This window comes from Eumetopias jubatus, unplaced genomic scaffold, assembly GCF_037043125.1.
Source record: "Eumetopias jubatus isolate StellerSeaLion01/CBP00866 unplaced genomic scaffold, mEumJub1_p1.0 scaffold_12, whole genome shotgun sequence".
Lineage (NCBI taxonomy): Eukaryota > Metazoa > Chordata > Mammalia > Carnivora > Otariidae > Eumetopias > Eumetopias jubatus.
In genome coordinates, this window is record NW_028274818.1 from 12,057,823 (window position 1) to 12,075,454 (window position 17,632).

A 17,632-nucleotide genomic window follows, 5' to 3' on the forward strand; every position below is an offset into this window, starting at 1 on the left:
TCCTTGCATAGTTTAAAGGTATAAGAAATAACCTTGGTACAGTGCTAAGATTCCAACACTTTCTAACAGCCGACAGTAGCTGTCAAATAGCAGTCTGTGAACTAGTATCAAATGATTTTCAACAGACCTCAGGAGGCTGCAGAATTTATATTACCAGCACAGAGTAGAAATAGACATAAAGGTAATGCCCAGTTTGCAAATGTTTCCCTTAAAAAAAAAAATGTTGGGGCGCCTGGGTGGCTCACTAGGTTAAGCGTCTGCCTTTGGCTCAGGTCATAATCCCAGAGTCCTGGGATCGAGCCCTCCATTGGGCTCTCCGTTCAGCGGCAAGTCTGCTTCTCCCTTTCCCTCTCCTGCGATCCTTCGCTCTCTCTCAAAAAAATAAAAATCTATAAAAGAAAATAAATTTTTCCATTTTTAAGTTGACTAGAATCTAGAATGCATTTTCTTATAGTATTATAAATAGACTTAGGATTCCAGACCAACCCTCAGACACATCTTTAACATTCCTCATAGTTCTGTTTCACCTTTCTTTAAACTGTTTGTATGATGATTTCTTTAGAAAATATGTTCCCATTATAGGAGGAGATGCCTGATTAAGTCCCCTTTCTCTCTTGTTAATAGAAATTTCTCAGTCAGGGGCCTTGAGAAATGGAAAAAAAACTTTCCATTGAACGCAAATATATAAAGAAAGTATTTCTCAAGGACTTCTCTTCCTGGATGTTTTGAATTATGGCATTAAGAGATCCTGGATCTCTGCAGGGGCAGGAAATCCAAATTGCTGTGTCTTGTGTTTGATTGTATGAGTCATTTGTGAATTGAGTCAGGTACTTTTTATTCCAATATAGAGGAGAAATAACACATTTTTCATAGTATCATACAGCATTCAGCAGAGGTTACGTGCGCCAAGTAAGCTCTTTGAAGGCTTATTTGCTTTTGTCTCTCCAGCACTTAGCACAGTGGCCAACACACAAAAGATGGTGTGTTTGTTGAATGAATGAATGAATGAATGAAGAATCATTAGCTGGCCCCATGAAGTGCTCACAATTCTACATGGTCTTTCTGAGATTGTGGTATTTCAATACATTCTTTTTATAGCAATATTAAAACTGAATGCCGGATTTTAGAGTGATAAGCTTTTTGAGGTGCTTTGCTTTCTCAAACAAGAAAAACGGCATTTTCCAGAACTCTGTAGATGGGATGGCTTAGTTGCCATCAGCGCACAGTAAGGCAGTTGTTTTTGGTGTAGTGGAAAAATTAGCAGAATAAAGAAATTGCCTAAGTGAATTAGATTGCCAAAGAACACACTGTAATTTTCCAAGTTATGAAAAAAACTTCCAAATCTTGATTTCGAGGGAATGCTTCTATTTTAAAATAATAGGTAATAATCTTGCTTTGGCCTTAACTGTAAGTCCCATGTTTTCCTAATTTTTATGCCTCTTCATAAGCCATAGGTGAAGGAAGTATAGCAGAATATTTGTGAGCATGGGCTTTGGAACTCCAGAAGCCCTGATTTGAAACCCCACTTTGCCACTTAATCCTCTGTGATCTTGGTGAAGCTATATAAACTAAGTAATCTGGTTTTCTCATTGTAGTAAGGGGATGATAGAGAATCTTTGTCATGCTTATGTGAATTAATGTCTATAAAGCACTTAGACACGTAGAAATGCTGATACATGTTGTTGCTTGATAACTCCTATATGTGAGTTACCCTTTTTTGCCTTTCCTCATGTTGACCTTTTCTTCAAGTATGTTTGAAACGTTCCTCGCTGCTTTTTAAAGACTTAGTTTAAGGTGACTCCTCCCTGTGTTTTGTCATCTCTCTCACTCATCCCTTTTATGGTAGTTGTTACAGTACTCACCACGTACTATAGTTATGTGTTTGCTACGTTAGATCACAGAATCTTTAAGGACAAGGAATATGTTTGAATTTTTCTCCATTCCTGCTACAGGGCGTGGCACATGGCATTTAACAGTACTTGTTAAATTATTTAATTGACACGTATATGGAAATCGTCTGTAAGTTGTGCGGTGCTAATCAGATGTTTTAGGACTTAATATATGGCTAGCAATGTGCTTGGCATGTTAGGAAGTAGTTACCTGGTATTTGAGTACCAAAGATGAGAATATTATCACAAAACTAATTGTGCGATGATTCCAAATACCAGACTGTTAACTTTCTTATCATCTATATGTAATTCATTTTAGCAATTTTTAAAACCTTATATATAATTGGAAGTTGTATTTGTGTCCTTCTTACTGTAAGCACCCTAGATAGCAGGTTCAGTCCCATCTTTTAAAATGATTCTTCCCTAGAAATTTGAAGCTGATTGGTTTAAATACAATATTTTATTTATATTTTGTAGTATTTTAATGGCTAAATCTTGAGATTAGCATTGAGAACTTGTGCGTCAGGCACTGAGGACTTTAGTATGCTCTTTGTTTTAAATCCTTGTTACAGCCCTACTAGATGTGAGCCCTTCTGTTTTCCATGCTTTTATGGAGAGAAGTAAAGCTTTCAGATATAGGGTAACCTGATGGTTAAGTGTGAGATCCAGGATATGAACCTAGGCAATCTTATTCTGGCGCCTAAATTTATAGTTATGCAATGGCCTGTTCTTTTCACATTTTCTTTGAACTTTATCTGTTTTTTTAATTTAGTTTGAGGTAATATATATAAAATATCTAATATTTGTCTCAGAGTAGTTGCCCAAAAAGTGATAGCTTTATTCCTCCTTTTCTGATATGAGAGAGAAACTCAAAGATAATTATAGAAAAACAAGTTAATAGGAGCAGTATAAAGGATCATAAACTCCATACCTATGAGATTTTTAATTCTTTGTTTCAGTGTTTGTTGAACATCTTTTAATCTGAGAAAATGTTCTTATGTATAAGAAATCACAGAGTATTGGAAAATATCAGAAATCGTAGATCTTTTGTTTCAAACTTCAGGGTTTTTTTTTTTCATTAATACCTTGTCTTACGAAAAGACAAGTTACATGAAGACCTCTGTGTGGAATTTTAGATGTGTTTTTGTCACTGTGTATATTTAATTTGTCTCATGTCTGAGCAACAAATATTTGTCATTTTAAAGATTCTTAAAATTCACTTTTGTGGTTTGGTTTAAATGTGGATGAACCTGATATCCAATATCTTAAGATTCGAATAACTTGCAGTTTTACTATTACATAGATTTGGAAATTCAGGCCAAATGTTTCCTAATTATTATTACATGTAGCAGAATCCTGCTGTTGTATAGTTTACCTTTTTTTCTTCCTTAATACCAGCATTATATTTATATAATACATATTTATGTAATATTTATATATTAGGTGTTGGTTCTATTATGTTTAGAGATAATGTTTAGTAAAATATTTCAAGCTCTGTATTTCATGTAAGCACTTTTCATTTTTTTAATAATAGGTAAATCAAACTGGGAAGATGATGGTTGGGGAGCATGGGAAGAAACAGACCCCCAAGAACCTGTAAGTCTTTATGAATGTGTGCATGCTTGTTGAAAGTGGCATTTTCCGTTTGTAATGATGGTGACATATTCCAGTGTTAGGTTGACATTTTAAAACCTTCATCAAGAACATCTTTGTGGTTGCTTAATAGTACTGAAGTAGAAACCTTTCTTAAGGATTTAATGACTTTATAGTTAAGCAGGCTAAACAGAGAATAACTGCTTTAGCATTCTTTCTCCTTCATTAGTTATTATTTTAGACTCCACTTACTCATTCAACATATATTTCTTAAGTGCCCACCATATTCTAGGCATTTTTCTAGGTGCTGCAAGTATAGCCCATGAGTAAGGTACTTGAAATCCCTGTGTGTATTTTCACCTATGGGTAACAGAAAATCTAACCTAAACTGACTTGAATAACAAGGACATTCATTAGCTCATATAGATGGAAGTCAGGGTAGTATTGACTCATAGATTGGTTGATCAGGAGATTCAACTATGTCATCAAAGACGTAAGTTCTTTCCTTCTGTCTCCTCTGCATATATAGTGGTGTTGACGTCATCCTAAAGATTGTTCTTCTAATAGATGGGGTATGCCACCATGTTTCTTCACTTATGACCAGAGGGAGAAAAAGACTAGGGCTTTCTGTGATTCTTACAGGAGCAGGGAACAACTTTTTCAGAAGCCTCTGGAGAACCTTGCCTATCTCTCTTGGCCGGAATAAGGCCAGACAGTCATTTCTGAACTGGTCACTGGCAAGGGATATCAGATTTTTCATCAGTCAGCCTTGCCATTCCCTGGAGTTGGAGGATTAAAGGGTCTGCTGCTCCTGAGGTCCATGACTACAGGGGAGGAGTTGATATCTGAACGAAATCAGGATTTTTTATGAAAAAAGAAGAATGAACATATATACTGGATAGGTCTTCTAATCATCCCTTTTCCCAGCAGCTTATACTTAAGTGGGGAGAGAGAAATTTTTTCAAAAAGAGATAAAAGTATCAAATAGTGGTAATCAAAGTTACATAGAGGATTCAAATGGTGATGTGGTAGCAAGTGATCAAGGGACTACCGTAGCTTGGATGGAAGGCTTTTCAGAGGATGCGACATTTGAGCTGAGGTCTGAAAGACAGCAGGGAGCCAGCGTGGTGAAGATCTGGCAAAGAGCATTGCAGGCCAGGGCAACAGCTCATGCAGGGGCCCTATGGCGGGACTGGGCTTGGAGTTCAGAGGACATAAAGAAGGCCGGTGTGGCTTGGTAGGACTGAGAGGCTATGAGATGAGGTCAGAGAAGTAAGCAGGCCTGATGTAAGGCTTTGTGAATTTGGAGTTTATTCTAAATGTGATAGGAAACTACACATAGCTGATTTCTCATTTTTGTAAAGTTCATCTTGGCTGCTTTTTGGAGTTGAAGTAGGAAGCAAAAGCGGAAGCAGGGAGACCAGTTAGGAGGCTGTTGTGATAGTGTAGTTGAGAAATGATGTGGCTTACATTAAGGTGATACCAGTGAAAATGAGAAATTGATGGATTCAGGATAAGTTTTAGAAATAACAGTAAGACTTTCCTATAAGTTGGTTTTGAGGGCTGAAGGGAAAAATAAAATCAGGATTAACTTCTTTGATCTGGGATATGGTGTGGAGTGGGTAAAAAATACTCGATGAGACATTGACCCTCCCCAAGACTGGGTAATAGGTACCATTCTCTTCATTTTTGTCAATGTTTAAATATATCCATAATAAGTTTTTTTTTTTTTTTTTAACCCTCCCAGATATTTGGCTTGAGCAGCTGGATGGATGGTGCGTGGTTTATTGAGTTGGGGAAGGCTAACAGAATAGGTCTGGGGAAGAAGTGAAGGAGCATCGTGTTGTAGGAAGTGCAGAGCATGCTAATGTCATACAGATTTATAGAAAAGCTCCAAGGGGAGGTGACGAACAGGAAACCATTGCAGAAGGCCTCCTGGAGAATTGGGATGTGTTCAATAGGATGTAGTGCAGCTCAAGGACGTGGTTACGGCATCACTTTAGCAAACAAACACCTTGTTCCTTGCCCCTCTAGTACTGTGTCAGCACGGAGACTCAGCGGGCCTCTGTCTCTGTTTTTACTACAGCTGATTGGCTTCTGCTTTCTCACGATTTAGACTGTTTCGTGGCTGTTATTTGTATCTTTCATTTATCTTGGATTCTTTTTCCTCCTGGTTTCACACCCAGAGCTCATATGAGGATTTGATGGGGTCTGTTCATCACTATCCAGTATCGGATATTTGCGGCGGGTGGGACATAGTGTTCATGCCAGGCCACTATGTGGGATGTCAGTCTAACTGTCAGTCCTGCCCTCTGGCCGGACACCACCAACAGTCTGATTAGCTATGGCAAGAGTGGGGAGTGGAAGGAAGGGAGAGGAGAGGTATGTGTAAAGAAGGTTGGAGGCTCTGCATGGCTGGATATGAGCTAACCTCTCGGGGGGAGATGGCTGTGCGTTGAGAATTTCTCAGAAAGGGGTAGTGTAACTAGCAGCTACTTTGCGTGTGGTGTTGGGTACATTTACTTTTAGTATTTATTTTCTAGAATCCTATGGCTAGTGACTATTGTAATACGGCAAACTTCTGAGTAAGTGTGAGGTTTTCTGGAATTACCTCACAGACATTGCATGTTAAAGTGGACAGACACGTGCATTTGTAAGAAAAAGAGGAGGTTCCACTGGGACAGTTATGGTAAAATATATAAGATGGTGCTGGTGCTGAGTTATTGAACTTACAGACCCAGGGGCCCACATCTTAAAGTGTCTGCTGTGCATAGTTCGTTCTTTTTGGAATGGATTTTTACTTGTGAGTGACGTAGTTGAGGAGTTGTATGTGAGGCCAGTTTTCCTCACGAACATCCGCTACGTTTCCTCTGCTAATTTTAAGGGGGTTAGTTGACTGTTGGGTGTCATAGACCTGCTTTTTGGCTCATCTAGCCAAAGGCTCATCTAGTGTGCCTTTCTTAAGCATACACTTTCATAAGGCATTATAACCTAATACAGTAGAAAATAGAAAATTACTGCAACTACAATTTGAGGTCAGAGAAGCAATAGGCCTGAGGTAAAGCTTTATGAATTTGGAATTTATTCTAAATGTGATCAGAAACCACATTATCTATTTCTGTTTTGGAAAGCTCACCTTCACTGCTCTGTGGAATAGATTATAGTGGGTCTTTTTATTAGTTGTGCCTCTCATACTCGTTAAGGTCATGGGCCAGTTTATTTTATAGCATTTCATTTTGATGCGCCACTGTTCCAGCTGGTTCTGGGCAGTGGGGTCAGTGATTCCTAGTTAGATTGTGTATGTTTTAACAGACTTCCTTTAAATCTGTTAAAGTGTGCCATCTTCTCTTTATTGGCAAGAATATCCTAAATCTAGGAATAACATCTTTTAACTGTTTCAGTGAAAAGCTGAAATATGCTTCTACTCATTCCAAAATACATTAACTTACATGTAGTACATTTCTTCATTTGGATAAGATTTGAATGTTTACAAATGGTCCTCATGGATGAGGGTAGCTTGATGTTCTCTTTGTCTTAACTGATTTGCTCACACAGTGGATTTGACGGCAAGTGACAGAGTTGACAACAATTCTGGGTGTACCAGTCATTCCTAACTATTCTTATTATCCTCCTATGAACCCTGGTCCCTTTCATGATCTTACGTACATGGTGAAGGAGAAGGTATTTGAATGACAACAAAAGTGGGGCAAGACAGTGATATTGAGACGTTACCTGGGTGTTAAAATGATCTTGCTGTATTTAATAGTGCTTCTTTGAATTTGGATCCTGTCCTCAAAATAAGACAGCATCTTTGTTAAGGGAGACTGTTTGGTGAATGAGAACAAAAATGGCAGTGTGGCCAGGGGAAAAAGATATGACTTCTGCCTTACACTGCAGCATCATCTAGAATTGTCCACGCATAACATCAGTATGAAGTTTTGCGGAGTAAAATGTTTTACACCAGGGCTATTAGAAATGTTAACACAGCTGAGGTAAGAGACTTCTGTTATTTCTACTGCTGTCTAGGATTATGAACAACTCCAAAGGCATAGCCAGCTCTAGAGGCATAACAAGAATCAGTAAATTTTGGCAGATGTATGAACTGCACACTCTAGTTAAGGTAAGAGATGTAGCCACCTCATCAGAATGGAGAGGGAACTTTCCGCTGTCCCTTGTTAGGAACAGACCGCAAGCTCAACACCTGCCTGCCCTGAGAGTCTCACTGGTAGGTCTTGTCCACATTAAAGATGAGGCCAGTATTGGAACAAGAGAAAGGTCTCGAAATCAATTTATGGCTGTGTCAGGGTGCCGTAACTGTGAAAACAGTGATAGGGTTCTCCACCGTTGGACTGTGGTTCTCCTGACCAGCAGAGGAGAGCAGCTGACAGTAGAGAGCTGGTGTGTTTTGGTGTTCAGGGGGCTGCGATGGTGTGTAGGTGAACCACAGGCGGGGCGGCTCAGAGTAGAGAACAGCAGCAGCTGCTGACCTGGAGGCCAAGCGGCGCTGTCGCATCCAGCAGAAAACGCCGAAAACTTCAGGGTGCTTTTATCTCCACAAGCCTATAGCTCTTTGAGAGTAGTTTCTCATTTTTATGGCAGAAGAGAGTGTGAAGGGCTTTTATAATCAGAAAGATTTAGTACCAGTATGGACAAGGCTTTTTTTTTTTTTTTTTAAGAAAGGAGAAACCTCTCTAGCTTTCTGCGATTCTGAGATGTCCACTGTAATAAATGCTCAGTGAAGAAAGCATGTTCTAATATCCTTTATCAATGGGAGCCGCCATGGCCAAGACAGTATACATCCGTGACACGGGTAGGCTTAGGAACTTTAAGGATGGCTTCAGTTAGAGAGGAGGACAAATGTCTTTCTCCTGTAGATAGGTCATGTCCGTATGAGTCCGCTCGGCTGCCGTAACAGAATACTGCAGACTGGGTGGCCTAACGGAATTGCATCGTCTCACAGTTCTGAAAGCTAGACCTTCAAGATCAAGGTGCTGTCGGAGTTGGTTTTCGGTGAAACCCCTCTTCCTGGCTTGCAGACAGACACCTTCTCACTATGTCCTCACATGGCCTGTCCTCTGTGTGCAAAGAGAGAGAGCAGTGAGTCCTGATGTCCCTTCCCCTTACAGGGATAACCAGTCTGTCAGATTAAGTCTCCGCCCTTATGACCTCAGACCTCATTGAACCTAGTTACCTTCTTATCTCCAGATAACAGTCACATTGGGAACAGGGGCTTCAACACATGAATTTTGAGGGGATACCATTGAGTCTGTAAAAATGCCCCAAATAATGGATCCATGTCAGGCATAACTCTTAATGTGTGCAAGTGCAAAGAATAAGGTTAAGGAACTCCTACTTGCCCATGAGTAAATACCCTAAAGAATTAAAAAGGGCAAACAGACTTTCAAGATGGAAAAAAAAAGGCAAAATGATATTCTTCTGTACTAACTTAATTTTAAGTGGACATCACGAGAGAGAGTGTCTTGCTTGGAGAAATTGGAAAAGAAGATGGTTGTACTAGCACATCTACCAATTAATGATCCTATAATAAATAGTAAATAGCTTTGTTGTGTTTTTTACAGTGTTACAAGGGCTTTTAGTTCGGATTATAATTTGTTTGCTTTGGGAAAGAAATGGTTACGGGGGAATATTTTGCCTAGCCTTATGCTATAATGGAAATCGAGGCAGTAAGGAAGAAGCTTGACAAGGTTTAATTTTAATTGTAAGGCAGATTAATGAGCTTTCCTTCATTGGTGTATTAAGTCCAAAGGGTAGGAAGTATAGAGTCAAGGATTTGCTTGGCAGTGGTTTCTGGAACAGGAAGCACAGAAGGTTCTGGGTTAAGGCCCTTAGTGACGGTAGAAAGTGTGGAAAATTTCCATTCAAAAGACACTTTAGAATGTGTTCCATCTGTTTGCAGAAAGTGGTATAGTACAGTTTACGGAGGCAATTTGATTTAGCAGATTAACAAGGAAAGCATGCTGGCCAGATAGAGGGCCCCAGAGAAATGTTTGTTTACAGACTGAGAAATAGGATACAGCATGACCTGATTAGAGATTCTTAGAACATTAATAATCTGGGATAATACTGGAAAACATTTTGCCTTATTTTAGTGTCATGTGCCACACAAGAGACATAAGCACCAGATTGGCCAGAGGCAGAGGAGAGCACTCAAGTTATACTAAAGTTATGTTTTAGGTTTTAGGTTCTTGTACAAAGAGGGAAGTGGCTACAGAGGTTCTTCTCACTGAGATGGGTTCTCATTAAGACTTTGGCATTTGACTGTTAGAAATACTACTTTTGTGGGGCAACTGGGTGGCTCGGTCAGTTAAGCATCTGACTTGGTTTCAGCTACAGGTCATGATCTCAGGGTCGTGAGGTCGAGCCTTGGGTCGGGCTCTGTGCTAAATACAGAGTCTACTTATCCGTCTCCCTCTGCTCCTCCCCCTGCTCGCTCGCGCTCTCAAATAAAATCTTAAAATACTCCTTTTGCCAATGACCTTCCTTTTAACATTAATACAGGCTGGGTCTTGCCTAGTGATTCTCAATTAAGGGGATGATTTTGTCCCTTAGGAGGTATTTGGCAATGTCTAGAGACATTTTTGGTTGTCACAATTTGGGGGGAGGTGCATTTAAGTGGATAGAGGCCAGGGATGCTGTTAAGCATCTTACAATACGCAGGACAGCATTCCAAAACAAACAGTTGTCCAGCCCAAAATGGCAGTTGTCCCAGAGTTCAGAAATCTTGGTCTAGCCCATGGCTTTCAGTGTAACTCTCTCAATCCTTCTTTCTGCCATTCCTCCTGTTTGTAAAATCCCTTGGCTTTGGGGCGCCTGGGTGGTGCAGTCAGTTAAGTGTCCGACTCTTGGTTTCAGCTCAGATCTGACCTCAGGGTCCTGAGATTGAACCCCGTATCCAGCTCTGAGCTGAGTGTGGAATCTGCTTGAGATTCTCTCTCTGTCTTCCCCTGCCCCTCCTCATGCTCGCTCTCCAAAATAAATAAATAAATAAATCTTTAAAAAAAATTAAAAAAATAAATCCTTTGGCCTCTTTGGGGGCTTCAAAACTTTCGGTCTACACGGCTGTTAATTTGTTTTTAGTAGATTCTGGTTTGCTAGTGTGAAAAGTGCAGTTGAAAGATTGTTTGCCAACAAAGGTGAATGTAAGTAGTTCCTCAGTCTTTGGCCACAGATCATCAGGCTCTGTCTTGGTGGCATTATTTATGCCCAAGTGTTTGAGGGAGACCTATCTTTAGTCTCCCCATTGTAGCTAACCATGACTTCTTGCTCTTGCTTAGAGTTGGTCATTTTATTTTGCATCTGCTCTCCTCTGGCACTCCTGCTCCGTAGCTTGTTTGTGTTGGCTTAGTGATGGGCCCCTTGTCCTCTGCCAGGGAGGGAGGGGGAGGGACAGCGATCTGACTTTGCAGTGAGGGAAGGGGTCTGGAGACCTGACTGCGGCTCAGACCAGCTTCAGCCAGGCCTCCGGATTTTAGCCGCACCTTCGCCCTCATTTCCTCCAGGACCTGGTACCGTTCCTAAGCCTGTGGGCAGTTCTGCGTGCAGCTGGGCTTCTTGCTCCTCTTTCCTCCCTTCAGTTTTTAGGAGGTAGTTTTCTAGGAACTGGGAAATCAGTTGGCACCTGCCCTTCTGCTTTCTAGCTCTCAGAATTTTGCAGCGCCCCTCCCCATTCTTTTTGCCCTTACTGGCTTTTGCCTTTAAACTCTGTTACTGCTCTTTTTAGTGGGGTTGAGAACACTGGGGAGAGTGAGGGTAAAATTCATGTGTTTATTCCTCTCTTTATCTGAGGGTCCTGTGGGCTTCGTGTTCTACCCCCTCCTTTTTCCAGTTAATGTAATTGGGAGGTTTTTCCATATCTGTACCTGTAAATCATCTAGTTCTTTTAAAGGAATACTGAATATCTCATTTGTGTAGATGTACTGTGATTTATGTAGCCATACCCCTGTTGAGGGACATTTAGCTTTTGTTGGCTCTTTTTGTTTTTTCCTATCACAAGCAATGCTAATCATCTTTATATCTGCCATGCATCTTGGTTGCATCATGATGGAGTCAGACTGCCTGAATTTCCCTCCCAGCTCTGCTCCTTAATGACCATGAAGTCTTGAGTAAGTTATTTACCTTCTGAGTTCAGCAACCTCATTCCTGTTAGTGGGACCAGTAACACTATCAGACCCATAGGATCGTTAAGGCAGTTATAGGAGGTATGCTTAGAATAGTACTTGGAACATAGTAAGTGCTCAGTAAGTGTTAGCCATTCTTATTTTTCCTTTAGAATAAATTTCTAAAACTGAAATTGCTAAGATAAAAGGTATATGTACTTTAAATTTTAATAGAAATTACTGACTGGTGCTTCCAAAAGGCTGCACTAGTTTGTACTCCAAAGAGCAGTTAATATGAGACTGCTGTTCTTTACTCTGTGTTACAGAAATGAGAACAGCTCTGACCCAGTTGCTTTTTATCATGGACTATTGCTATTGTTTATTTTGTGAAAACATTTCTCTGCACTCCTATTTTTATTAATATTGAGAAGCAAAGACTATAAGAAGTGAGTGTGGTTTTTTGGGGTTTTTTTTTTGTTTTTTAACAGAGGACTGCTTTTCTCAGGTATTTTTTGAAACTATTAACCCCTGCTTTGTATCAAACTGTAATTATTACTAAATCAGATTGGTGTAAATGTCATTTCAGTGTTTGAATTTTCATTTTTAAAGATAGGAGTATGGTTGGTCACCTTTTCACATTTTCACTTATAAATCTTTTTGGGGAATGTGTGCTATTATCTGTTTGTTTTTTTAATAAACACTAATAGCAATTTAAGGCCCATAGCATTTAGTTTGGCTATTAGAGTATTCTGATTTATGTTGGGTGCTAATTGTTTCTTGCTTATTTGTCTTGTTTGTACAACTAGATAATTAAGTTTTTGACCAGGAATTGTTTGGTGCTTTCCTGTATCCTGTGGTGCCTAATTTAGTGCTTAGTATTAGACAGTTGTTCAGGAAATAGAGAAGTGTTCTTTTCAGGTTTGGAGTTCATTGCAGTTATTTGTGAAATGAATTTTCTACTAAAAATGATGAATTTGTTTTATAAAAAATGATACTTTATTACAAAAAATTCAGGTATTTCAGAAAAATACAAAGTAAAATAACTTCCTAACATCTAAGAATAATTATCATTATTAACTTTAAGGGGTTATAAATGTAGGCATTTTGCTGTGGCTGTATATAGGTTGAGTCGTTGAATGAATGGGCACACAGAAAATTCTATAAAAATGGGTGTATATATATGTACAATTTAAAAGTAAATAATAGAATTAATCCTACTTGAATTGATCAAGTAAAGCTGTAGGAGTTAGTGAATTACAGTTAACTTCGTAAGGTTAGGAAGAAAAGTAATTTAAAGGAGATTAAAGTTGTAGGTTTCTGTCAGTAATTATATTTGTAAATTATTTTCCTTTGGCTTATCTGTAATCAGATTTGTAATCAAATTTAGAAAGAGTTCTTGCCTTGCCCCCATTTTAATTTTGAAAAGACCTTAAGAGCTTTCATTTGAGAATTTTAGTGTGTGTCAAGGTGCTCTATAGCTAGCTACTCATCCCTGTTTTTATCTATTTCATATACTGAAGTTTTGTATAACATTTTGTTTGGGAATGAAAAGTCTGCTACCTTAAAAAAATTTTGAGAAACACTGAGCATTATGTATGTTAATCGCAGACTAGAAAAATGAGAAAAACCTATTTGTATAGCATCATTTACTGTTTGTGTTTCAGAATTACTGCAGCACCTAGGTCTCTTGGTTTAAAAAGTGTAGATGACTATTTTATGTCTACGATTTAGGTGGTAAATGACTGAGAATTACATTGAATGTGCTGACTACTCTATGATTTCACTGGATTTTACTCTCCACCACTATAATGTGTAAATGTCTATGAAAGTTAGCACAATGACAGTGACAGTATAAATTGCAGGTGATAGACTTACTGTGCTAAAGTCAAAACCTTTGAAAAATGATTCTGTCTACATCAGTGGCCAGTTAGTCACCACAGTAGCTGATACACCAAACACCATTTGCCACTATGTTTACAGAATGGTAATTTACCAGCTCTGTAGAGGCCAGACATAATTGAAAGGCTTGTTAAATTACTGCAGCTTTTTACCATCTGCTGCATTGTGAAAGAATAATCAGTTGACAAATTTGTGGGCTTAAAATCAAAATAAATAAATTTTTAAAAATATATGTTGTGGCTCTAATTGTTCAGACAGAATTCCTTATAATCTTCATTGGTGGTGGCTTCAATATTTGTGCATATTAAGAAACATTTTACTGGTCTCAATTCAAAGAAAACTCCTTGAAGTTTAGGTCACATTTAAATAAGATTTTACGTTCTCTCCTTCCATCCCCCAAGCAGGAGTTGTTTTATAGCTAATGGATAAATTTAATGTTAACTTCAGTGACCAGGTAGGCACTGGTTTTTTGCAGAAAGCCAAGGTAGTCCTTGGTAGTGCTGTTTTTGTTTGTTAGTTTTTTTTTTAATTTCATGTGTTGCTTGGGAAATTAACTACCTTGTCAAATGATGGTGAATCAGTAGCTTCAGGAGGAACAGTATTAGTGACTATAGTTCCCATTATTGTGGGGAAGGCTCTCAGAAGACCTGTTTGGTAGGCAAATGCCCGTATGGTAGAAAGCAAAATGGTGAGCTTGCATCTTGTTAGCCACTGAATGTGTGCTGATGCTCTGTGTGACTTCATAGAGTGTTCTTATTAGGCCCTCTTTCCTGCCTGAGCTGTCTTGATGAATTGGAAATTTTGTGTAAGCTTCTTGTAAAACCCAGTGCTAGTTCATTGGGATACAGGGGATTTCCTCATCTCTGCTCTACCAACACTTTCATCCAGATACTTGAGGTTCCCCCGAAAAATCTGACCCAGGAACTACTTCAGACAGGCCCACACTCCTTATTCTTAGTTTGTATTTCTGCTGTGAATATTTGTTTGCTCTCCTACCCGGGTTCCTTTATCAACTCAGTCTAATTTAGGGCTCGCTGGCCCATCCCCCAGCCATGCTTCTACCCTGTATTGCCTAGAGCAGTGGTTCTCAGCCCAGAGGCAGTTTTGCCCCCCAAGGGACATTTGGCAATGTCTGGAGACAGTGTTGGTTGTCACACTGAGGATACTACCGTACCATGAAGAATTATCCTACTCATAATGTCAAGAGTACTGAGAAATCTTGGCCTAGAGCAATGTATTTCCAACTGTTTATCTTGACTTTTGGGGAAATCACTTTACCATGTCTTGACCGGTACTTTTTAAAATAATGAAATAAAATAGGGGGCGCCTGGGTGGCTCAGTCGGTTAAGCGTCTGCCTTCGGCTCAGGTCATGGTCCCAGGGTCCTGGGATCGAGCCCCGCATCAGGCTCCCTGCTCAGCGGGAGTCTGCTTCTCCCTCTCCCACTCCCCCTGCTTGTGTTCCTGCCCCTCGCTGTCTCTTTCTCTGTCAAATAAATAAATAAAATCTTAAAAAAATAAAATAATAAAATAGAATTTTAAAAATTTGGAGTACATCCCAGGTTGTAAGCATAGATATTATTTTTGGCAACTTCTGTCTGTTTCATTATGGAGCAGTAAGGGGGGAGAGGGAGGGGGAGACAAGAAGGGACGGGGGGAGGGGAAGAAGTGACTGAAATCAGTTGGGATGTAAAATCATTTTTATTGCTACTCGTTGAAGTTATTTTTTAAGTTTGAAAAGATGTGCACATGAGAAAGAGAGCAGGTCTGACCAGATAGCTTTACTGCTCAAAAAAAGCTTCGGTGACTGCGGGTATCCTCAAGATCAAGTGCAAGCACCTCAACGCAGTGGGTGAAAGCTCGTCGTCACCCACCTGCTGCTGCAGTGTCTCCTTTTACCTTACACTGTCGGACTCTGCTTTGACAGCAGCTCCTTGCTGGCTCGTTTGCCTCTAGGCCTTCAGATAGGTTGAGTTCATGGCTTTCTAGAGAAACAGGACACGGGGCTAGTCTGGGAACGTCCACCTCCTGTCTCCCTCTCTCCTGCTGCCCCCAACCTGGCTACTTTTTACTCTCCCAGCAGGATTTCGGTAGGAGTTACTTCCAGTAGGAGGATTTTTTTTGTTGTTTGTCCAAGCAAAAGGACTTGAGGATATACCTGCAGTCAATAAAGCGTTTTTTGAGCAGTAAAGCTGTCTGGTCAGATCTGCCCTCTTTCTCATGTGCGCATTTTTTTAAACTTAAAAAATAACTTCCCAACCCCAGTCTGGTCTGATGACCCTCCTGTGTTCCCTTGACTGACTGCTGCATATTTGTCCATCTGTCTTCCCCAGAGGAGGGAAGAACGTTAAGGCCGAGAATTCTCTTTTCTCGTCTCTCTGTCCTAACACAGGGCTGGTACATAGACGTGCATAGCCCTATTGGAGCATGTTGTGTAGGATAGATTAAAGCAGGGAAAAAGATGTGAGGCCATTGAGGATCTGGTCATCCTCAGGGATTTTGACCCACAAACTCTTGCCTCATTCTTCCTCTTATTTTGGATTATTTGTCCATTCCCCTGATTTTTGAGGGAAGGAACCAGAGTTGCTAGGGAAAGTGTCAAGGACTATATGAATGTGTATTACTTTAAATTTATTACCTGTGGCATTTGTGTGGTTAGCGACAGTCCACTTACTCTTTCCAAACCTTGGTTTCCTTTTCTGGACAATGAGGATTTTGAATCAAATGGTCTCTATGGTTCCTTCTCCTTCTTTATATGATTGTGTAATCCCATCAGCTGGCTGGCTGAGATCATGACACGTGTGAGGGAGAGATTGTTGATCCCATACAGACAAGCAGTTTTGGGGTCTTTGATCGTACTGTCTTGTACCTACTACAATTTCTTAGTTAACTTGGTGATTAAAAAAAATTTTTTTTTTACAGGGGAACCTGGCTGGCTCAGTTGGTTAAGCAGTCCAACTCTTGATTTCGGCTCAGGTCGTGATCTCAGGGTCATGAGGTCGAGCCCCTGTTTAAGATTCTCTCTCTCTCCCTCTCCTGCCCCTCTCCTCCCTCTCTAAAAATAAAAAAATAAATTTTTACAGTATGTTTCTTCTTCGGCTAAATCAGTAGTTCTCAACTTGGGGGCGTTTTGCTCTGCAGAGGACACTTGGCAACGTCTAGAGACATTGGTGACTGTCCCAACTGGGAAAGTGCTGTGGGCATTTGGTGGGTAGAGGCTAGCGACACTGCTAAGCATCCTGCAATGCACGGAACAGCCCCCACAGTACAGAAGCTCCAGCCCCAAACGTCAGTAGCGCTGAGGCTGAGCAACCCCGAGGAACTATTAACCACCTTCGAAGGTTATAGTGCTTTCAAGGCAGAGCTTGATTTCAAATTTCTTAACATTTAGTGCAGTATTCATGACTTTTTAAATGTAATAAATACTCCGTGTATGTCCACTTATTCAGTGTTTAATTATGTTGAAAGGGAGGGGGCTATTTCATGGCTTTCTTTAAAAAGAGACTCGTCGAACAAGAATATTTATTAAAGACCTGATACGCCTTTGCGAAAAAGGTTCCCGCAGTCAACCATGTGGCCGAATTGGATTAGGTTCGACCTCACTTGATCCACATTGGAGCTTCTCTATGTCAGTCACAGAGGGGCACTAGCCTTTTAGTCTACAGGTGGAGGAGAGCTTCTCATCCTTCCTTTAGTTCTGGACACACAGCAGCCGGCATCATCCCTGGTCACTCCCAGTGACAACAGCGAGGAGAGCAGCAGAGCAGGGAAGATCCAGAGGGGCTGTGGCAGGTCCCTCCCTTCAAGGGACCAGATGCGGCTCAGAGGTGGCAGTTTCCGTGAGCTCCGAAGCTTGAGTTCACAGCCCTGCCCCAGCTGTGTCACTGGGGGGAGGTTATCGTGATAAGTTTCTGTTTCTCCATCCCAAACCTGGGGGACTAACATAACCTTTCTGGAGTCACTGTGAGAACTAAGATTTATGTGTCAAGCACTTAGCACAGACACTGGCATGTAGTAAGTGTTTGCCAATGTTGCAGCGAACATCTTCTGAATCACCAGTACCCTGCCTGCTCATTGCCCTTGAGTTAGGTGACCAAACCCAACGTCACGTCAGTGCCAAACACCTCTTGATAGGC

The 17,632-nt window shown here is 40.4% G+C and overlaps 1 protein-coding gene across 2 annotated transcripts in view; it reads left to right on the plus strand.

The window, feature by feature from the left end:
* The window catches only part of RAB3GAP2 (RAB3 GTPase activating non-catalytic protein subunit 2), a 95,941-nt gene that overhangs the window by 13,887 nt on the left and 64,422 nt on the right, over window positions 1-17,632 (plus strand). For both annotated transcript variants that reach the window (XM_028104662.2, XM_028104663.2), the window contains exon 2: window positions 3,424-3,485. In XM_028104662.2, coding sequence (XP_027960463.2) covers window positions 3,424-3,485 — 62 coding nt within the window. The remainder of the gene's footprint in view (window positions 1-3,423; window positions 3,486-17,632) is intronic.